This window comes from Argiope bruennichi, chromosome 7 (assembly GCF_947563725.1).
Source record: "Argiope bruennichi chromosome 7, qqArgBrue1.1, whole genome shotgun sequence".
Lineage (NCBI taxonomy): Eukaryota > Metazoa > Arthropoda > Arachnida > Araneae > Araneidae > Argiope > Argiope bruennichi.
This window is the reverse complement of record NC_079157.1, coordinates 57,914,393-57,939,548: the sequence shown is the minus strand read 5'-3', so window position 1 is coordinate 57,939,548 and position 25,156 is coordinate 57,914,393. Positions and strand designations below refer to the sequence as shown.

General features: G+C 28.3%; 1 protein-coding gene across 2 annotated transcripts in view; it reads left to right on the top strand.

Moving 5' to 3' along the window:
* The window catches only part of LOC129976676 (transcription-associated protein 1-like), a 273,583-nt gene that overhangs the window by 85,851 nt on the left and 162,576 nt on the right, over positions 1-25,156 (top strand). For both annotated transcript variants that reach the window (XM_056090373.1, XM_056090371.1), the window contains exons 25-27: positions 17,029-17,112; positions 19,629-19,768; positions 23,985-24,088. In XM_056090373.1, coding sequence (XP_055946348.1) covers positions 17,029-17,112; positions 19,629-19,768; positions 23,985-24,088 — 328 coding nt within the window. The remainder of the gene's footprint in view (positions 1-17,028; positions 17,113-19,628; positions 19,769-23,984; positions 24,089-25,156) is intronic.

Here is a 25,156-nt window from a genome sequence, read left to right as displayed (position 1 = left end):
CAATGCAGGCTAGCAAAATATATAAGCAAATTATTTTGACTAAGTTGTGATCAGCAACATCTGGTGATTGAGATTGACATAAAAGTTTCCAATTGGGGGTATTAAAATGGACATTCGGAAGAGGTTTTCTCATGGAGACATGGCTTGTATTGCAGCATTCTGATTTCTATCATTGAAAAGTGTAATTTCATGCTAAAAACATGTAACACTTCTTCATGCATCAGGCAAATAGACACTATTACCTGCTTTGAACAATAGCATTAAAATTAATGAGATATTTATAATTTTTTATTTGTTATTTTAAATTTTAATAATAAATATTTAATTTTTTGATTTTGTTAATTTTAAATTTTAGTTAATTATATACTTTATGCTATTTCTATTAAATTGAAATTATTTTTATTTTTATTAGCTAACAATTTTGAAATTTAATTTAAATATCTTCTGCAAAAATTATTCTGTGTTTTTAATGTTTTAGATTATTTTAATTTCTAGTTTAAATTAAAAAAATTATGAATCCTAGGTATTCAGAATTATTGTCACTGTCGAATAAATTTACATTATCATTGCAGAAGATTTTTTTTTTCAAATTAGTTTGAACAGCTGGTTGTCTCTAAATGAGAACACTGCATCCTGTAGAATAAAAGTTTTTAAAAAAATTGCAATAAAATCTATGTTATGACTAACAACTAATCCTATTTGTGCTTTTGAAAATTTTAATAACTCGCCTCAGAAAGAGTTTAAAAAAAATTGTACTATTGAAGACATTTATTTTTTTTAAAAATGCACTAAAATGTATATAATATACGAAATTACTTACAAAATACAATGTTACTTCGAATAAAGGATAATTATGGGATCAGAAGGTTTATTTTTCTTTCTCCCCCCCCCCTTTTTTTTTAAATTTCTGGTATGTTTTTTAATGAAAAATTATGTTAAAATTTTTATTATATTTCTACAATTATCATTACACTATAATAGAATATGAACAATTATATTTCTAAATCTTTTTAAATGAGTACTAATTTGTTTGTCTTATGAGATATGGGTGTCAAAATCCATTTGATATCCAGTAAGGTTTTCTTCTGCATAAGCAATTACAATTCGTATGGAATTTAATCTTGCAAGAGAAAAAAAAATTATCATTAAAATCTATTTTTGGGAACATCCTTTTGTGGCAGTTCTTGCTTTTAATTTTTCAATAGTTGCATGTTCTTTGAACTTTGTTTTTTAAACCCATTTTGATCCAATTTCTTTCATACTAGCCACCTTTGGTGACTGGCTTGCTTGCCAGATTGTTGATTAAGTAATTGAAGTGGAATGTATTTTTTAAAATTTCAGTTTATTTGATACAACTTCAAATAGGGACTTTAAGTGAATCATTCTGAAATAAACTATTGTGGACACAAATTGAAAGTGTATATTTTATGAAATATAAGTTAAGTGAAATTCCTATTTTGGAATTAATGATAAAAAAAAGTAATTTTTTTAACATTTAATATTAGCAATAACACGTAATTGAATATTTTGATGTGGATGAGTTTCAGTTTCATATTAAAAAAGCAAATGAAGTGAGCATTACTCTCAAAAACTTTTTTCTGCCCAACATCAACATTGTAACATTGAAAGTTAAACTTGACGAATTTATTAAAAACTAGCCGCCTTTGGCGACCAGCCGGTTCGCCAATCTTAATGTTCGTTAAAATTTTAATAATTAAATATTTTATGCAATTTCTACTTTAATAGCTTCTTCATCAAAATATTTTAAAACTTCAAATTTTGATTATCATATAATTCATTCATAATATTATAAAGGCCTTCAGTCATAACGTAATATGTATCTCTCTCATTTTCTGTTAGCACCCGTAGAATTTATGCTTTAAATTAAAGTGGAAAGAATTTATCTTCAATTAATATAATAATATTTTTTACTGAAACAAAGCATTTTTTTATAATCTGATTACTGAAAATAGAGTCACTCAGCGTTTAAACTTTATGGGCACTAAAGAATATCTTTTTAAATTTATGTAATATCTCAAGAGTTGGTCAACAAAATTTTCTTAGATTCATTATGAGCAGATCGATTAATTAACAATGTTTAAATTTAAATGCATCAAACACTAAGAAAATAAAACGAATCGTTTAAAATAAACGGTTGAAAGCAGGTTTTAAAAAAACTACTTAAAAAACGATGTACTTAAAACTATAAGCATTTACAAAAAATATATAACTAACTAAATACAATTTACTTACAAAAGCATGCAACTAACCCAAAAATAATTTAAATCATCCATTGATAACGTTGTCATGGCAACAATCAGAACAGAATGCGCATGCGTGAATTTTCTTCGCCGGTTACGTAACGCAAATACGTGATTTTTTCTACGCCAGTTGGGGTAACGCTATGCGGATTAGAAATTTTTAATTTCCTTTGTTCTGTTTTATTTTAATTCAAAAGTACTTCAGAATGAATCTGAAAGATTGATTCATTAACAATGTTTAATTTTAAATGCATCAAACATTAAGAAAATAAACAGAACTGATTGAAATAATCCGCCGAAAATTTTTAACCCTAGCCTCATTACTGTTGGGAGAAAAATAAACTGAAGCCTTTCTCGTTTGGCGCTGGGGATAATGGAAGATTTTTTTGGCGGGAAAGTTAGTTTTTAATTAATAATTAAAATTCTAATTAAAAATTCGAAAAAAGAAACCCCAGGTGCACATTCCCAACCTCCAAGGTATACATGTACCAAATTTGGTAGCTGTATGTCAAACGGTCTGGCCTGTAGAGCGCCAACACACACACACACACACATTGAGCTTTATTATATGTATAGATAAATAAAGAAATAAAACTGTATCGAAATGAAATTAATATCATGGAAGAGATATTTTTTGAGTTTTAAGATAATGTAAAAACTTTTGGGGGAAATTAATAGTTTTGGAAGTCATCTACGTTAAAGTGAAGATTAGTGTGCCCCCCCCCCGAGTTTGTCGCCAATATGACAACCCAACGAAACGCTCATCTTGCAACCCTAATGCTGTTTTGTTTACTATTTTTTACAATGGTTGAGTTGTATATGAACTACAACTATTTTATGAAAAATGTTAAATTAAAAATAATAAAAAAATATCGATTAAAGATTTTAATTTTGTCCTTTATTATAATTAAAAGTTTTTTACAACTAATAAGACACTGCAATTTTATTTTTAATGTGTATGCGAACAGAAAATATTTGTTCTTTTGCAATTTTTGATTGTCAGTATGCGCTTTAAAAAATCGTCTGATTTCTTACTTTACGAAATCGTCAGCATTTTTACTTTAAAAGTCAGCTGCAATGGAATTCTTCGCAGTTTTCGTAATTCTTTTGGAGCTCTAACGGTTGGTACCCTTGATAATTTGTTATGTCGGCAATTGCGCAAGAATGGATGTTGGGTAAATGGGATGGAAGACAATATTTCGAACCTCAGAATGAATGAAGGGTGAGTGGAATATATATATATAATATTACGAATTGATGAAGTTAGAAAAGGATGCTTGTTTGAAATTTTGTATGCAGAATGATTTGATATCGAAGTATTTCGAACCGACAGAATGGATGAAGGGTGAGTGGAATATATTTTTTTACGAGTTGATGAAGTTGGGAAAAGGATGCTTGTTTGAAATTTTGTATGGAGAATTTTCGACTGCTTATTTATCCGTTCTTTCTTTTCTTTTGATTATGCACTGTTTCTGTTATCCACACAGTCCTTATGTTCAAAGTGCTAGCGAAGCTACTAGGTTCACGCTCCCGCTGCTAGCGAAGCCGTAGGATTAAGTTAAAAAAGTCTGCCCGGTGCCGTTTACAGATGCCTGAGGCATCGCATCCTCTAACTTTTTCTCTGCACCCAACAGCCGGCTGCACCAGTCTGAAAAAAAAAAAAAATACTTATCAGTAAAAAATTATAATTATATTGCAGAAAGTGGTAATCATAACTGCTCTGCAGAAGTTTATGTACTTTGTCAGCCATCTTTATTGGCGACTTGGCATTCTTGGCGCAGCAAGGGGCTCACTAAACTTCACTTTTACCGTCATCTAGTCCTGTAGGTAAGTCATAGCGAGTTTAAGCCTACTTTCACTCTCGGTTGTTAAACGCCAGTTAATGGTTATTTCTTAATTTCTTTTATGAATTCTTTTTTAATTTCTTCGGACTGAATGAAGTGTTTGACAAGGCGAGTAGTATTTATAATGTAATAATTTTATTTAATTAGCGAAATGTTAAATTAAGAGCAGCAGTAAAAACACGGAATAAAACAGTCTGCTGAAACTCGTACATCGATATGTTTACATTCCATTGCTGCCTTTTTGTAATAAGTAATAAAAGCGATTTCTGTGCCATGTACATTATCGTTTTCTATTTATAGATTATTAGGTCTTGATTCTAAAGTCCATACTTATTGCATAATTAAAATGTAATCTTTATCGCTTTCTTCCAAACATTGCTGTTAAGGCCTATCAAAGTTTCTTCAACAGTAGCATTTAATTCAAAACAGTTGGAATTTAATGAAACCTCTTCAGTTTTATTGTTTCTTCAGTTGCACTATATTTCCGGATCTCAAAATCTTTGGTCTTCCAGAGGCATAGTATTTCTGGTATCATTTTCGAATTCAGAAGTTGACTTTTTCTTTTTTATTGCTAATTGATTCACTAAGTCTGATGCTGTTCTATCTTCCTTTTTTTCCAGTACTAGAAGTTAAATTATTTTTTATTTTAGCATGAATCATAAATTCTACGTCATTGGATAGAAATTAGATTTCGAACTCATAGATAAAACGAGCATCACGGCTTATTACTTACCACTTTCTTCGTTTTCTTATCGTTTCTTCGGTATGGACGATAGGCTTTAGTGGAATATTCAATGAATCTGTGTTTTTTTTTAATCTTAGATCGAATTTTTCTTTATGCTTGTTCAGAATGTATTCTTTTTTGTTCGAAGATTCTGAATTATAACACAAATAGCTTGATCCCCAAAAAGATTTCGTACTAGTTTTATTTTCCACTCTGCATTTGGAAGGAGAATGATTGTGGATGAAGTCTCATGTATTGTTTCTTCCCAAAGGTGAGGAGTTAATCTTGATTGAATTAGAAGACATCTAGCAGTTTACAGAACTGTACTATTCAATGGTTCGGCTGTACCACTTTTTTCTTTGTACGGTTAGAATAGCAATAATTTTTCTCTTCTTATTCCTTGTTTTAGAAGAACATTTTCAAATTCTACATCGTAATATTCTATCCTTTGGTTGTGAGGAAATTTATCAATATGTATTTTGATTTATCATCAATGAAGGTAATAAAATAGTATAAATTTGACATTGATGGTGCTTACATAGGTCTACAGACGTCGGAATGCACAAGTTGTAAAAGTCTTTTAAACTTAGATTCTTTTTAAAAAAGGATTAACAGTCTCTTTTGACTGGATACAAATTTTACAGCCCTTTACATACCGATCTTTTACAGTCCGATATTTAATTTTAATCATCGCACCATTCTTTCAGTCTTTAATTTCTTCAGATCATTTTCGTTCAGATAATCGAATTTTTGACGCCACTTTTGGAATTTAGTGACAATTGCCACCGTTTCGACTTTTGGTTCTATGTAATATAAATCGCCATTGCTGGTTGCTGTCATCAGTACAGTTCCGTCAGATTCAATAATTAGTTTCTTTTTCAGAGAAAATAACACGCGTTTGATGTTCTTCGTTGCTATAGATATTGAAATCAAATTACATTTTATTCAGGAACGCACAACACATTCTTCGGAAAAATTGTTCTGTTTTTGCATTTTAAATTTAAATACTAATGGAATTTTTGCTGGTTACTACACCAACTTTTTTCACGGCAAGTTTAACGAAACAGTTTGCTTTTTTGTACATATTGCTGAACTGTTTTTCATTCTTTCAGATATAAGAGCTAGCATCGCTGTCTAAACACCAAGAATTTGTACTACTTTCAATATAGCCTTTATTGAAAGAAATAGCAAATGTTGCATTTTCTTCAGTTTTCGTTAACATGGATGAATTATAGTTTTAAAATGCATGTTTTCTATTGGCTATTTTCTTTCGACTTTCAAAAGTTTTCCCTATTAGATATTCTATGATATATTCACGATGTTATCCGACATTCTGAATGCCGGCCAATATCGAGTAGATATCGAAAAAATTTCTTTGGGCATTTTGTGCTAATAGAGTAATGTTCAGGCTTTGAACAGTAGTTATACTTCAGATTTCTTTTGATTTGATCCTTTGTTTTGATTTGAATTCCAGTTTTCAGAGTTCATTTTCAAATCTCTTTGTATTGAAGAATATAGAATGCACTGTGATGCTGGATTTATTCCTTTTTGAGCTTCGAATCCTTCCAGCAATTTTTTTCAAGATTAGACAGTTCATTTCTGGATTCGATGGCACATCTAAAGTTTTCAAAATAATCCGGGAAGCTGTACAGGTGTAAAATAGATATAAAATCATCGGCGATTTCGAGTTGCTTTTCTTTCAGGTTGTAGTAGTTTTAAAAAAAATTCTGTTAGGTGATTTCTTATAGTTTCATGTCAAGTTATTTTTCGGAACAATAGTTGCTTTAAGAGAGAAGCCTTTTTAAGAACCTTTAGATTCGAAGATAACTTTCAGCTTATTCTCTACATCATTTGACGTGATACAATTCTTGACATGGCACAGTCACTTGGCTAATAGACAAAATAATGTCCGCGAGAGCTTGTCGATAAGCAACAGTCCATTTTTTTTAATGCTTCTTTTCCGATGACATAATCCTAGTGGTTACTCTTAATTACAACTACTTCGATTTGACGCTTCCAGGTATCAAAATTGTCCTTAGCCAGTTTTTCGATGGCTGTTAATTTAGCCATTTTGTTGCGACTGACAGTTCAGGTATCGAAAGCACGTGTTTCGCAATTTCGTTTTTGCTGTATTGTTGTATTACAATCGCTGCTTTCATTTTGCTATTTGGGTTGCTCCTAGGCCCATAAGCATTGTTGGAGATTTACATAGCAAAAATTGAAAAACATCAAAAGCGTTTATTATACAGGCTATAGACAGACCTAGGCTATAGACATTACAATAACTCTATTGTAGATATTACAATAAATGATTAATTATGAACAGAAAGGAAAATTAGGAACAACAGCGGAAGGCTCTTCAATCATGTAGAATGCATGTTATGTAAAAGTCTAGCATCTGACGCGTGCACAACTTTGGCAGCTTGCATAACGGCAGATTCTACTTTAGAATAAGGAGGGAGGGGGGTTCAGGAGAAAATAAGCATTGATAACTAACATTTATTTTTTATTTCTTACTCAGAGAAAAAAAAATTAATTCAAATTGCTATTATGGAATTTTCTAGCCTCTTTTTATCATTTATATTAATATCATTTGATCAAATTAGTCATTTTTTAATTTAAGTTAATTAGATACCTTAATTGGTGCAAAACATTGTGATATAAAAATATTTGGAAGGTGAATATTCAGTTTTATTTTAGTGGTTGTTTTAATTTCTTTTATGAACCTAACATTTTTATTTTACTTTATTTATCATTTTCTTAACAGTGGTTCCAAATTTCTGAATTTCCTGGAATATTTGGCATCATTATTTCAAGTCCCTTATTTTTATTTTGTACCAAGAATTTTTTTTCTAAAAACATAAGGTATTGAAACTTCCTTCCATTCAAATATATTTTAAAATGATATAGTCAGTATTATAAAGGATTTTATATTTAAAGAAATTTATTCTTTGCCCCTTACTAGCCCCAAAGGTAAGTAGATGCTTGCTCAGTTCTTACCTTTTTGAGTGTATTTACTTCATCGTAGTGGGATTTGCTGAATTATTTTGCAGGTATGGTATTACCTGATTAATTACGTTTTAAGGTACTTTTTTAAAAGTAAATATCCTGACCCTGACCTTTAAAAACCCTGATTTCAGTTTTGCTACTTAGATAGCTGGAATATTTATTAGAGAAATGCATTCTTCTAATTCAATCCTAATATGAAAATATATGCTCAATCCTAATATGAAAACATATGCTCAATCCTAATATGAAAATATATGCCTTTCTAGTTAATCAATCTACATCACATCTATAATGCACCTTTTTCTGAACTTTCTATATCATATCTGTTGATGCTGGTAGTATTAACTGTAATATGAACTTTAAAATAAAAGATAGACATTGAACTTGAAGGCATAAAATTCTACATCAAACGGAAGTCACACATAGGTAATTGTGTGTCACTTTCAATCAAGCAATCAGTTCATTGATATGATTATTTATTGGTGTGGAAATCCTTCCCATGGGTGCAAAAAGCATAATAGACTCAGTAAAAATAAAAATGCTTTATTTCACAAGAAAACATGAAACACATGCAGAAAAATATCGCCTTAGTATTCTTGAATATAAACAGTAAGGGGTATAGCGACAAAAGCTGTTATTCCATTGGAGCGAGAAAGTTACTGTTAATGGATATCAAAATACTTGAGGGCTTGAAGGAAGATGTTTAGATGATGTTGCTTGCGAGTGCTTGAGACAAAAGAAAGGCAAATAAAATGTTTGATGTTGAATTTTTTCCAGATCGCTTCTCTGTAGATTTATATTTTGAGCGTTTTAACAAAATGTGGGAAATTTCGTTGTCTTCGTTACATTTGATGCACAAGGTGTTGTCTGAGAGATTGAACCTATGAAGAAGACTTGGAGTAATGATCACTTTGCAAATCACCCGTGCAATAAGTTTATCTTGAATCCTACTTCTAGTCCAATTAGTGATTGTGCTGATGTTTTGGAAATCCCCGATCAAAGGTAGATATTTGCTCCTGTGATAATTATTTGAGGCGATTTCGGTAGATTTCTTTCTCAGATTGGAGATCGTATCCTCCGAGGAGATCCTCTCTATGAATGGCTTATATTCCTTGACTGCTTTTTCGTTCCATGCGATACCAAAGTGGCCAGGTACCCATAGAAGAGAGTTTTTTGGTTCAGATTTTTCCTTATGTAAATTTTTGAGGCTAGTCGTTGAATATTTTTAGGCGAATGGAAATTGATGTTTTTCAGGGTATGTAGCGTCATGAAAAGTCTTTAAAAAGTGCTTAAATTTGAAAATCATTTTAAAGCACCTTAAAAGTGCTTAACTTTGGGAAGAAGGTCCTTAAAAGTGCTTAATTTTCTCGAAAAGTGCAAAGATGATATTCCTTTTTGTTTCCACAGGCAATGAATAAGATAAATCGAAAACAGTCATAAATCTTTGTTTACTGGATATATCAAAAAGAAAACCGACGAAAGGAAAACATTCGCAGAAGGAATTCAGGCGTTTCAACCCATGTTAAGATAATGCGTAAGAAACTTCTTTTTTCGCTCCTTTTTTCAACAATGAGCACCGGCGTATATTGAAATATTGGAATTGTTATTCCGAAAGAGCGAAATACGAAATATGCCGAACTGGTTGCAACTCGAAAAACGTTTGAACTTCTTTTACAATTAGTGTTCTAAAAAATGAATAATTTATTTTAGTTATGCTTGGTAACTTTCTATTCAACTCTTTGTGTTAGGCAGATTAGCTCCACTCCACGAAAAATAAAAATACAGTATGGCGCGTAAAAGAAATATATACTTCAGACATGGGAAAGTTGTTCTAAAAGCGTACATGAAAGATATTTATGATATTTAACTACTTTTATTCTGATTACTATGAAGTCCATTACTTATTCAGTCACCATTCTCGTTAATATGTTGTTTTAAGCGATCTTTTGAACGACTACGAAAAATAGAAAATTAATGCTACTGACTTTCCCTTGAGTATATTCAGCAACGCACATATACTATACACTGTAGAAATTAAAGAACATTCATAAAAAGCTAATGAAGCAAAGGATTTTCACTCGTAGAGAAGTGCAACAACACTCAAAGAAGAATAGAAAGGGGAGGGGGACTTGTATAAGATGTAGAATCTGAACTTGTCAATGAGAAATTTTTTTAAAAAAATGTAAAATTAGATGTAATAATAATGTTTCTCTACTTATCTACCTAATTATCTGTAATAATAGTGTTCTTGTTTCTATTATTTCTATTCATATAAATATTTATATGAATAGAAATGTCTTATATAATCAATTCTTTTAAATAAAAAATACCGTTAAAATGAAAGCTGTATGTATTACTTAATTTAATTTATTAATACAAAATAATACTGTCAGATTTTTGTCATTTTTAATTTTAAAATTTGAGTTGAGTATTTTAGAAATTAGGAGGGAAGGACAGTCTTTTTGTGTGTACATTTTTTAAAATTGTACACATAAAAAATTAAAAATTATTAAGACGTAGAAGTTACTTAATTATATTTTTTGATTTTTTTTAAAAAAATGTTAACATAAATTTAAATTTATTCTGATAAAAAATCTATTAGCATTATATAGTATTAATAAATTAAATTTTCTGAACTAATATGTAATTGATATAGGTTTTTTTCCCCCTTTTTTTTTTCTTCGTATAATTAGCATAATTTTTTTTTCACCCGATGTCTTGTAAACCCATTTTTTTATCGAATTTACCAATTATTTGAATCTTTAATATTTGTGACATATATTGATTTTATTCAATTTGCTCTTAATTCACATTTTCAGAGTTCCTTTGTATTAATTATTGCTGAAGATAAAATGTTGCCAATTTAAATAAAAGATGAGGTTGAATGCAACATATAAATATAGATTAAAATTTAAAAAGTTGTTTTTAATCAAAGATTAAAATTTAAAAATGGATATTTTTTTTAAAAAAAATTCCATAAAAACTATAAATTATAAAACAAAGAAAAATTCTTTGAGTAGAAAATTCTTGAGGTTATGTATTTATGCATGTGCGAAAGTGCTTAATTTTTTTCGTTAAGGTGCTTAAAAGTGCTTAATTTTTGCATCCATTTCACACTACGCACCCTGATTGACCAAAACGTTATAATATTTATTAATATGTTTAAATTCCTTTAAAGTATACGAATATTTTTATGAAATAAATTTGTTTCTTTTGAATTATTGATTTTCGAGGGGGGGGTGTATTCTCTTAAAATATTTAATGAAATATTGTTGAAGAAAACTTATAGATATTACTTTAAGAAATTCTCATTTTGAAGTGTTGATTTCTAATATTGGATAGAGCAACATTTCTTTAAAACAATGCGCGAACACTTTGGAAAACATTGTATTCATTCATTCATTTACTGTTAATTAGCTTTGAAAAGTCTGTCTTCATTTGGTACATTGAATCTGAAGTGCATTCATCTAATCACATAATGGCTAAGTGATATTAAGAAAAAGATTTAATTCATTTTTCCTCTTTGGATTATTTCATTTCTTGTTTTTGTACTATTGCCATGCTTATATTTAAGAAGATGAAGGTCTAAATAATTATTTCGGGTTAATATCTGTCTGAATTCATTCTAAGCAGTATTATTAATATGAGAGTAAATGGGATAGTTTTTATTACTATGATAATGTATCATTTTAAATGAGAAGCATTTAATACAAGTAACTGTATTTATTAATTCTGCTTTATAGTTTTATTTTGGTTATCATATAAAAATGAAAAAAGGTAAGTTACCCGTGGTTACGTTACTATTTATAATACAAGTGATTGTATCAGGGTTGTCACGTCACCGGGAGAACCTGGAAAACCGGAAAAACACAGGAAATTTAAAAATCGTCTTTTAAAAAACCGAAACAAATGCAAGGAAATTTGAAGATTTTCATAAGAACAGGGAAAATACAGGGAATTTTAAATTTCTTAATTGTTTTTCCCCATCTAAAAAATGCTGATATCTAAAGATTACAACAAATCAAAAGTTATAGCTTCCAAAAACGAAACAATACCATTCGCGGTTGTGTAATCGGAAACTCGCCTATTTTCTACCCCCCCCCCCTTTTTTTTTCTTTATAGGTCATTCTAGTTTTGATTTACGAAACAGTTGTTCTTTTTCCGTCAGATTCCCTAATTGAAGCTAATGATCGTGCTCGAGACTTCGAGACGTCTGCTGCTGTAACTGCATGAAGGAATCGAATACATTTCTCTGGTGGGATTAGTAATATTCAATCTGAGGAAGCAGCACGATGGTATTTAGTCTACCATACTTGAATTTAATGAGTGGTTTGTTTATTATTTGAGAAACCGTGAGCTTAGTCAAACTAGATTAGAGAATTTTTTCAAACAATGAGCTGCTTAAGATCCGTATTTAATATGAATTGGATGGATTAAAATCAATCAATCCTGAGTTTGCTGAATGGGTTCGAGAAGTTCCGTGTACTGCCCGCTTTCTAAGAAGATATACCGAAAACGTCCGAAAATAAACAGACTTCGAACTTTTTAGTTCCAGAACAGTCACTTTAAATCCAATTCTTTGGGTATTAAAACGTTGTCACATTCGTCTTTTAATGCACTCAATGATATATTGGAAATATTTTTTTACGTATGTTCACTGAAAGTGAAATGGCTAAAACAATATATGTTAGGCCGTACACAAATATTGTACCTTATTAGCGCTATGAAACTGATTGCTGAAAAATCTACAAAAGTTGATGGCCAAATACATGAATTAACAAAATTAAGTAAATTTACTTTGAATTTTTTTTTTCTTTCTGTATTTTAGACCATACCAAAATGTAGTACCTTATTTCTTACGGATTAGGTCCATTAGCACCATGAAATTGATGGCTGAAAAATTTTGCTGAAAGTGGTGCCCTATTACTTGAATAAATAAATTTTTTTAAAAGTAACCTTGATATGTACTGTTTTATGTTAAGTAATCATTAAATAATTTGTATCATGATGGAAAAAAAATATTTTGTTTTATCTACCAAATCCTTAATTTTGTGTGATTTATAATTAAAGTATATGAGAGGTAATATATTCGCTCTCCCTTGAATACATAAATTTTATCTTGTTAAATTCTAGATGATACATAAAGAAAAGAAAATTTTCTTCTGTATGTAAATATAAATCTTTTAATATGCTATTATTTTCAATAATGTTAAATTGTTGCTTCCTTTTCTTATTTCTTCCATTCCTTAATACTTTCAACGCTATCGACGAGATATATTGTCTTTCAGATACTTCCAATTACAGGTTTCTGTGGGCTAAAATTTGTCTCTTTTATGTCATTTTAAATAGGTTGAATTTTCTCATACATATCTGAAGAACACCTTTACTTTTTTTAAAAAAAATTTTTTTATTAAAAAAATTGTCAACAGCCGTAAGAATCGATATTTGTCTTTTCATGGAGTTGTCGGTAGCGTTGAAAGTGTTAAAACATATTCCATTATAACCAGCGCATGAGTGCTATTTTTTGCATTTCTTCGTATCGTGAAATATACGCACAGAAAAAACATAGGGAATTTTCCCCCCAGATTTCAGTGGCAACCCTGTTGTATTTATTATTTCCTTTATAGTCTTATTTTGATTATCATATAAAAATGAAAAAGGTAAGTTTTTAACTCATTTGCACTAATAATATCCTCATATGTACTCAATTTGCATTAGTTTTTTACTTAATCATAATAATCTTTTAAAAAAAATAACTGAATTTTATTAATGGAATCCTAGGAAATAAATTTTAACATAATTTGCAGTTGATATCAAAATTAAGGTAAATTAAATCAATTCAACATTTGTCAGTATATTATGTTTACTCTTATCCCTATTAAATAAAAGTAATATTCATATTTTTATGAAATGTAATAATTTTTTCAAAATGATTGTGTTTTGTTCCTTTTGGATTTATGTGAATTTTATTGATTAATTTTGATTCTAATTGGCATGTATTCTGATGCTTATCATTTAATGATTCAATTTCATAAAAATTGGTTAGCTTGTGTTTTAATTTTCATTGAAAAAATTTAGTCCCGTAATGGTAGTAAAACTCTTCCTAGGCTGTAAAACTCTTCCTAAGCTATTAATTTTGACTTTCTCTGCATTAGGTAATATAAATCAATGTATTTAAAATATTAATATATTTTATTAAAAATTAATTTAATTTAGTTTTTATTTATTTTAACTTTACCACATAAATATACATATTGCTGCAATTATTAAATTTTGCTAAAATAGCAAGCAAGCATTTTCACTGTTTTAATTGCTTCTTATTGTTAGTCACAAGAAATATATATCCTATTGTAGTTTGCAAGTCTTTTGGTAGTCTGAACTTCATATATATATAAGTATTAAATTCAAGTTAATAGGAAAATCAAATAAACCAAATAAAAAAAGAATCCGGCCTGAAGACTTTTTCAAGGGTCACCCTCAGGCAGGGATTCAAAAAAAGGGATTTTTTCTGTGAAGGAATGCAGACAAGAAGGTCTAATAATGATTCCTCGTGACCCGAAAATCCCCTGAAATTAGGCCCAAGAGATATACCATTTTAACATAAAGGAAAATACAAAACAACAAATTAGAAGAAAATAACCACTAATAAGTAAAAATACAATAACAAAAATAACAATAAAAACAAAAATACCACAAAATAACACTTAAACCATTAAAAAAAACAAAAAGGAAAGGACATACCAGCAGTAGGCAAGGAAATTTTAAGCTAACGATTGTGATTCCCGCTTTTTAAAAACACAAAGCTAACGTATTTAAGGTGAAAAATAATTGTAGATTCCCAGCGCCATCTATTGAGTGATTTAATATGCAAGAAAAGTTCTATTTTTATTTTAGGTAAAGGATTAATCCCAAACCATACCTTGTTTAATTAAAAAGTTGACATTACAGTAATTTCTAGGAAATTCATTTTTAATGAGGTTATTTGATGCTTCAATATAGGAATTTTTATTATTACAAATCCTTTTGATCCTGTAAACTTGTGAGAAAATTAGATTTTTGAAAATTTTAGAGTTTAGATTGGAATGATAGTTACATAGTTTTGTTATTTTAAAGTTGAATTCATCCCTTTTATTGTAGATACCAACTATTGTTTTATCAGTAGCAATTTCGATTTTTAAATCCAGAAAGGTAGCCTCAAGTTGATTTTTATTTGTTTCTGCCAGAATTAAATCTTTTGGATAGCAATTAGTAACAATATTAGTATTGTCGAAGTTTATCAAAAGTAGGTCATCAATATACCTCCACCCATTTATTAAATTATATTTAATAATTTTTTTCTCATAATAATGTAGGAAAATATTGGCCAAAGCACTTGAGAAAGCTGTTATGTTCCCATTAGAATGCCCTTTAATTGTATATAAAAATTAATTCCATTAAAAACATAATTTTCGGTAATATTTAAATTATATAATTCTAGCAGTTATTTTTAGGAATAACATCTTATTTAAATAATCGTCATATATAAAAGTAGAGACAGTTATTAATTTTTCATGAGGTAGATTGGTGTATAAATTTTCGAAATCAAATGTATTAAGTTTATTAATGTTGTTATCTTTAAGAAAATCCAATACTTCTTTGTTACTATTAATTATAAAGTTATCTTCATCTTTTATTTTGTCCAGGATAACTTTTAAGTATTTAAAGAAATGTTTTCCCGTATAGTAATTATAACTGCCAGTGCTACAAGTCATGAATCTCAATTTTAATGGATTTTTATGAAATGTAACTGTTGGGAATAAATAAGGGTAGTTTAGAGAGCAAGTTTTAATTTTGGTTTTTTTTTTTTTTTTTTGCGAAAGCTAGAATTCTTTTATCTAATTCCTTTTTCCCAGTGTTCTTTAACATATAAGTTGCGTTAGAGTTATATTCATTAATTAAAAGTTCTTTATAATAATATTTACAAATTAAACAGAAATTGTTTGCTGATTTATCTATAACAGTAATAACACATTTTTCTTTAAAATTTTTTATTTCGTTTTTTAATGCTTTACTAAAATAAAACCCACGTTCTTTAGATCTGCCAAAATCAGTATTCATTTTTATTTTAATTTTCTGTAAAATTCTCACTTTCCATTCTCCGAAATCTTCCGCAGGCCAATGGTATTTTCTATATAATTTAGCAATAAAAACATCCAATAGAAATCAAAATTTTGTTATGATTTATTTTTTCTCTTAATCTAAATTTAGTTCCTCTTCCCATTTAATCTCTTAAAGAGTTGGATTCAATAATTTTTAAATTACCTGTAATAATATGACCTTTATCTACATCTATAAAATCTTTAAAGTTTTCTTTGTTACAGTAACAATCTGTTATATTTATTTCATCTAAATTTTTGCTATAGTAATTATAATTACAAATTTTTTTTTCTTTAAAGTTGAAGTGTAACGAAACGCTATTGAAACAGTTGTTTTATCTGATAGAGGAAAAAATATATTGTTATTATGTATAATTTTGGGGTAATTTTAGATATTCGAAGTAAATATCCAAGAATTTAATCACACAGAATTCTTTTATATATATATATATATATATATATATATATATATATATATATATATATATATATATATAAACAAACAAACAAGCAAACCTAGTACATATTAAATCCACCATATATAAAACATTATTTTTTTGTTGTATAGAAAGGCTGCATTTTTATTATCAATCTTGTAATTTAAATATTTTCAAAATGCTATTTCAAATTTACCTTCTGAAATAGCATTCCCGACGTTACTTCACAGTGGGATTATAAGTATTTTGAAAACAGGCTTTTCACTGCTATGAACTAAATTTCTTTTTCATTTTCTGTTTTCATCCAATATTCTATACTGCCATTGAAGGTTATTAAAAATTTTGCTTATGAAATTTAAACTTTTTAACAGTAATAAAATTTATATTATAAAAGCTGATAAAAAATTACATCAGAATAATTAAATGATGAGCATTTTCCAATCTTGACCACTTAAATTTGTGTTGTTTAAATATTCAATAATGAATTCTCATTATAAAAAAAAGAAAAAGAAAATACTAAGAAATTATTCAGCGGTCTGTTAATTAAAATATTAAATTTTTATTATGAAAAATTATATTCATTAGCTAATTTATTTTACTGTATATGTCTTTTTGCAGCTTAAGTATGAATCTTTAACATCTTCACTTGCTTTGAAACTCAATTTAAAAGATAATTATGCTGTACCATTGCATATAGACAAAGTAAGTTTTCACTTTTCAGTAAAGTCTTTATACATTTGACTAATTAAAATATTTGGTAACTAATTTAATCTTTTGTGTTTTTTTGTTTTAAATTGCTTAAAAGCTTTATTTCATTATTTATTGTGCATCTTAAATTATTAAGACTTTTTTTTATTTTTTTTTATTACAAAGATTATTTTCATCAAAAGTTTTAAGTTTTTCTATAAGGCATCTTGTTATTCAAAAAATAATGAAACTGCATATTGTTATATTTTTCATTACATTTATTATTTAATTATTTTCATTAAATATTTGTATATTTAATATATTATGTAACTTTTCTTACCTTTCTTAGTGATGATATTATTTAACATCAAGCTTATAAGTGTCTGCTTAATTTTTATGATGTGAAATTCATGATTATATGATCCTAAAATTTATGTGCTTAATCGAGATCTGTTGGGTTTTCAGTGCTAAAAATTTTGAAATACTGAAAAATAATGTAATTGAATCTGTTTTATCTTTTGTGCACTCTTATAAACGATAAAATATTGGTATTTTCTCCATTAATTTCAATTATATACCCCATCTGATATCATATAAAATAAGGTGCTGTGTTTTTATGGCAATCTTATCTTTGTATGACAAAGAACACTAATAATACTCAAATGATATAATTATTTTGAATAGTAAGATGCTAAAAATCAAACAACTATAATCTGAAGGACATTTTGGAAAAATTTAAAATATACAAATCAGAAGGATTTTCATATGTTAATCCTATTATATTGAAAAAATTTTAAAGATTAAAAAATTTAAAATATTTGCTAAAGCATTGCTTGCATAAGCTTCTTAGAATAATTGAACATGATATAAAATCATATAAAAAGAAAAAGATTTTTTTTCCCTCCCCAATTGAGTTTCAAATTTTGCTTTACTATATAATTTTTTTCTACATTCCAATAGACACCTCATGGTGTAGGTCTTAACAATTTTAAATGTAATTCATAATCCATAGTTAATGGTAGTGAAGTTTCTGCTTTTTCTCTTCTATTCCTCCTTTTCATATTATGCGAAAATACTTATTGAATGCTTAATGTTAATTTCAAGGTACTGAAGCAATCATATCAAAGCAATCATTAATTCCAAAATTCTACATACAGCGTGCAATAATAGCACACTATATGTAATCCAGCAATACATAATTTCATTCTATGCATTGTATGAAATTATGTATTTTTGAATAAGCTAAACTTCTATAGAATTTCATATTGAAACTTATTCATCTTTTTTAGATGGGTTATAAAAAGTAGTGCTGACATTTTATTTCTGTCATGCTTTTGTGCGTAGTTTTAAATGTATTCAGAAATTTCCAGATTTCATTATACAGGGTGTTTATAAAGTCCTGGACCCATTTTGATGTTTAATAACTCATAAAATAATAAAGATAGATTTAAATTAATAACATAAATGGTTAAATAGACTCAAAAAGTTTCATGACCCTTGTCAATGAGCTTCCACGTGCGCCCACTTCGTCGCACGGAGAATATCAAGTCGATAGTCAATTTCACGCCAGGTAGCGACAAGCATGTCGGCATCCACAGAGCCATTTGCGCACATTATGGCGATTAACAATGCCAGAAACATGAAAGGATGCTTCATCGGAGAATATGCTCTTCAGAAAATCAGCAGCATCTTCTATCCTCCTTAGCATATCTGCTGCAAAGGCCATCCTCCTAGGCCTATCGTTCGGTTCCAAAACTTGAACAATTTGAACTTTGTATGCATGCAGTCTTAATTTTTTCTTAATAACCTTGTACATCATCGAAATTGGCACATCCAATTATGTTACCGCTGATCTCACAGATATTCTAGGATTGTGTAAAAATGTCTCTCTGACACGCTCAACATCAAAATCACTTGTGCAAGGACGTCTGGAACGTTTCTTATCTGCGATACTTCCAATTTCTAGAAAATTCTTTTTCCACCGCAAGATGCTGTTTTTGGATTGAGGATCTTTTTGGTAAATTCTTCTGAAATTTCTCTGTGCTTGCACTATCGATTTCGTTTCTATGAACCACCATAAAATCTGTGCTTTCTCTTGTGGTGTATGCATTCTTCTTAATATCCGCTCGAATAAAACATCACATACAAAAGTACTACATAGAACAAACACATCAAAAGTAAACATAACATTGCAATAGTTGCCAAAAACAAAAGAGAGAAAAACGCAATTAATAAGCAGACAATATTTAGAAAAGTACAGATATTTAGACTGGAAAATTAAATTATCTGAAATTAACCACACGCGCAGACGATATTTACAAAAGTAAAAATATTCAAACCTGAAAAGGAAAATATATGAGTTATTCCATCAATAAATGCCATAAGTTTGTTTATATCTTTATTATTTTATGAGTTATTAATTTAGCAGCATATTAGTAAAAAATACAATTATGTTTTCCCCCCCTCTGTAGTGCCATTTTTAAAGGAGGATTTAAATATTTATTATTATTTTTTTTCTTTTTTTCTTCCAGATAATGAAGTCTGTATTCCATACTGTTCGAAAAAAACGTACACATCTAAAAGAGGGCTTAAAGATTATAAAATATTACATAGCTAAGGGTTTTGATAAAAATTATATTGATTTGTTAAATGATTTATCGTCTAATTTGAGGTAAGTAAACACTAACTTAAAATTTTTTTAAAACCGTATTAGTTTTCTTGTATCAATATAAAAATTATTCAGTTAACTAAATTTTGGAATTGGTTAAAAATTCATATGCAAAAATTAATGATTTTAATCTTATCTTATTTAATCTTATTTAAAAAAAAGAAATTTGATGATCAACAATTTGTTCTCTACTTTAATTTTTTTCATTTCAAAACTGAATTCAATGAAATAAATTTAAAATTAATTCTTAATTTTATGTCATTTGCTTTATTTATAAATAAGCCCCCCCCTCCCCGCTTTATATAAAATGGAGTATGCATCATGACACTCCAATTTCAAGTAGTAGTTTTATTAAGAAACAGAAAAATTGCAAAAATAAATATTATTTCAATTTGATTCCTGTAAAGTACTCTTTCCATTTTTCTCATTATGGGGGGAAATGAGGTCTAAGGTGAAATAGAACTTATGTATGAACTGCTTTCTGTTGTTGAATTTTAGCCAGTACTGCATTCTATAGCAAACTTCAGGTTTAACTACATGTCAATGGCCAATATAATTAAATTTTAATATGACACTTTTATTTTTTGCAGTTTATCACTAATTACAATAAATAAGACATCTTTGACATTTATGTGATAAATTACTGGTATATGGTTAATACACAAGTATAGATAAAATTCATTACTGCTACGTTTAAAGTTTCAAAGTTATTACTAATATGTGTGTGTGTGGGGGGGGGGTTCATGGGGCAAGTTCATTTTTTGTTATTGGGAGATATTTTAAACTTTGCATTTCATTAAATTTAAAAATATTGCAAGTATTAATAAATATATTTCTTGTATTTTGTGGTACCAGGTAATGTAAGTTTATTATCCAATAATGTTTACAGTGCTGACTAAAAAAAGTAAGAGTTTTATTATAACTAAATGTACTTTCAAAATTAATGAATTATTGTAAACGTACATTTAATTGGAATATATTTCAGCTGCATCAGCCTTTTTTTAAATAATAAAAACAAAATACTATTCAAATTTTTATAAATATTTAACCATTTGATAAAAAGTGAAACAAAACAAAGAATATTTTTGTAGAAAATATAACAACAAAAACCAATTCAGTTTTATTAAGAATTTTAATGAAATTATACATTTTCAGTTTATACCCAAATATAATTAAATTAAATTGAATTTAATTCAGGACTTCATATTTTAAAATGTTCATGATGAACAGGAGGTATATATGGTAATAAATCCATCTTGTCCTTATATTTTTCAAATGTTATAAATCTCCTTTTTTTCATACATAAAAGATAATTTTATATTTCTGAAATTACTGTTTATCCTCGTTGTGTTGACAAATCAATAATTTAAAATTCAAAATCTTGCTGTATCGAAGTTTTGTTAAACATTTTGCATGGTGCATCCCTTGTAAATCTGATCCAGCATATAGTTAACCAATTCATGGTTTCTCCATCAGTACTTTTCTTTCTTTTTAAAACCACTTTCTCCAGAGGTTGGGTTAAAAATAAATTTCCGTGTTTCATTTCGTGTACTAAAAATGTATTATGTTTTCAACAATTTCGTATTCCTTGCATATTTCTCAGGATTACTATAAAGTAACTGGTTTCCAGATTTGATAGTTACTGGATAGTTCCACTCCAAAATCACAATCGTTCTATAGAAATGAATGTCCTGACAATAAAAATTTGTGTGATCAATAATATTTATTTCATTGTCACTGAACTGATCAATCGGTAATGGAAGTAAACATATTATTATCAAAACATAAAATTAAGATATACTTTTTATTATTTATGAAATACTGTATAATCACTGATTTTCAATATCAAAATCAGATAAATAGAAACACCCTAGATTTTAGACATGATGTCAAATGGCCACATTTGCTTCACCAGGCAGCAACTGGAGCTAAATTTTGCCATAATATATTTGGTCAAATATAATTTCAATCTAAGATGGACTTGCACCACTTTCAAAATAAACAGATTATCAAATACTATTAAGAGTTAAAACTTCCATCTACCAAATACTAGAATCTAAAATTTTTATCCATAAAAAGATCATAACAAGTTTTATCTATAACTACCAACATCCCCATTTTTTTCAAAAATGGACTTGCCCCACTTTCAAAATAAACGGCTCATATATATATATATATATATATATATATATATATATATATATATATATATATATATATATATATAATGAAGGTTGTAAATAAAATGATGGCAATGTAGCCCAGAAAGTAATATAAAGCCATCAATCTAGTAAAAAGGGTTAATTGCTGCTTTTCAAGTGGGCAATATTGTTTCTACTAAATATATAAGCAGTTATAACTAGATATATAAATGATAAGCAGTTCTGGATTGAAATCAAAGTTACTGGTGGCGAAAGCATTTCACTGTATTATCAAGGGTTATCTGAAGTCTGCAGTGAGAATACATTGATATATAGGATGTTTATAATATGGGTAAAAATATTTAGTGTAGGTTGGATGGAGACTGCAGGTTTTCTTTGTACTTTTTGTCATTCATTTCTCAACATCGTAAGTGGTATCCTTTCCTCTGACTGTCAATGGACTGTCTGGAAGTTATCCATTGAAGTTTGGTTTAGTAATCAAACCTTGTGGCATATATTGAAGAAAAATTCTAACATGAGGAAACTTCTCACTGGGTTCTACATTAACTCACTGACATACAGAAATGGCATTGGTATGCACTAGTTGGTATCTGTGTAATTAAGAAGAAACATTTTTGCAGCACACTGTTTGTGTACTGAGATTTATGAGACATGAGCTTGAGCTTATGAGGATAAATTAAAGTGTCAATCTAATGAAAGGCATCACCCAGGCTTGCTATGTCGATAGATGTTTCTTCAGAAACTTAGCCAGGTGAAGATGAAGACTGGGCATAGAACTACAAAGGTATCATTATCAAGCTTGCTGTGCATTAAGAAGGGACTATCAATGCAGACTACTATTTCTGATTTCTACAACATCATCAGCACCCAACTGTATAGCACAAATGTCCATGTTTATTGTGGGACAATCTCCCCAACTTTTTGCATGGCAGTTTGCATGCACAAGCTGTAAATGATCTTTTGTGATGATGATTGTGGAAGGTGTTGGAATACTCTCTGTACTTACCTGACATGACTCCCTGTGAGCATAACCACTTTCTTAAATTTAAAGAACCTGTTTGAGTCATCTAATTTCCTGACATGTCATCTGTGAGTATTGAGAAGTGGGTGTTCCATCACTGACATCAATATCTTGCCAATGATATCCTGCAGTTTCTTAACATACAGCAAAAGGTACAAGACTTTGCTGATGATTATATTGAAGAAGTGTAATGTAGTTTTGCTTGTATGCTCTTTAAAAAATGTTTTTCATATATTAAGATTCAAAATTTTAATTATTTTTATTATATATGATGAATTTGGTTCATTTATCAAGGGGTTGCATTCTTTTTTGTTATTTGTTATGATTAAAAAATTTTTAGGACTCTGAATTTCATTTTACTTGTAAAAAATCTCTACTTATTTCAAGAGTTCTGTGAAAGTATTATTTTCTTGAGTTTTAATATTATTACAGTATTGAAAAAATGAATATCAGTGAAAAATTTATAAAATTTACCATTTAATCAAAAATATATATTATGGATTATTATTTTTTGAGATATTTAAAGTATTGTTGCAATGATGTATAAAAGTTTCATGTTTCTTCTATCTTAGATTTTAGCAATTAGCTTCAAACATAATTAATATTAGAATGCAGTTACTTATAGCATTTTGCATTTCCATTCAAGCATTTGTTAATCCAGGCGATATAAATGAACATTGCAGATTGATACATTTCATTTTTCTATATATAAATGTAAAATGCTGAATTTTAAATAAAAGTACGTAATAAACATTTTAGATAAAAATAAATAAATATTTTTAATAAAAATATATAAGTATTTTCAATAAAAACATTTAGTAAATATTTTAAATTAAAATATATACTGTAAATGTACAGATCCATATTGTTCAGTAATAAATCAAAACCATCAATATCAAAGTAAACTTTTTTTTTGTTAAAGAATGACATGGATTGGTAATCCAAAATTGGTTAGGCAGGATTTTAATAGGTTGACTTTGTTTAGCTTACATGTAAATTAAAAATATAATAATTTTCTTTTTCTTTTCTTTGGTAGTTTGAATTTACCTAGTGAAAGCTTGGAAATTTTTTTCCCTGGGTATGATGCCAAGAAGGGTATGATGTCGGATACCCATATATTTGTATTAATGGCAATTTTAGGTATATTTTGGTTCATTTTTTAGATATTTGTATATTAAATAGATGACCTTGTTGAATTTTAGACTTAATTATGTTATTGTTAAACAGTACATATATTTGGCAATTAATTGCTTAATACACAATTACCATTTTTTATATAAATTGTAAAGTTAATATTTTATGACATGAAATAAAGAATGAAGAAATTTGTTTTTGACTCATAAAGTTTCACAGTATCTTATTGTTAAGTTTAGTTATATTAACATCCTGTTGTAAGGCAACACTAGGGCTATTTTGGGACAGACATCATAATTTTGAACCGCAATCAGATGACAAGGATGACACCTGAGCTGACGCCTCCCTCTCCACACCATACCAGCGAGAGGACATTTGGCCCTGACAGATTTAACATACAACAAACCCCCTTACACAATAGTTCCGTGGTGAAATCGGATCTCAAACCTGAAACCCTAAGGCTCGCGAGCCAAGACCTTACCACCAGGCTACCATGGCCTTGTCTCTTATTGTTAAACAAATTCATTAAATATTTATGATATCTATTTCGCTGTTTAATCTATTATTTTCATTAGTTATGTGCCCTCATTTTTATCAGTATGATTTTTTTATTAGAATTTGACTTATTTAGTAAAAGATCATTTGTTGTAATTGTATTTTCAGTATTAGTGTAAATGAAATTTAAAAAAAATCATTATGATAAGTTTATTATTATTATTATTAAGTGCTTTGAAAAATTCTAATTTTATATTATACAATATCCTGAATAATGTAAGTTTTTCTGTCAGATAAAAGGAGTATGATGAATTTTTAATTATATAATTAGATTATTTCTATAGATTTTAATTATTTGTAATTAGTTGCTATTGTCGAGTAATTGGTTCACTAAGATTAATGATTGCTAAAAGTTTAAATATTTTCTGTAACTTGGTCTTAATAGCATCAGCATCAAAATTTATTTATATTTGAAATAACATAATTCCCTTCAATGAACTATGTATTCCTGTAGTTTTTGGTCTGTATTCTTATGCTTACAATTATCCCCCTCCTCCAAAGGCACTGAAAAAAATGTGA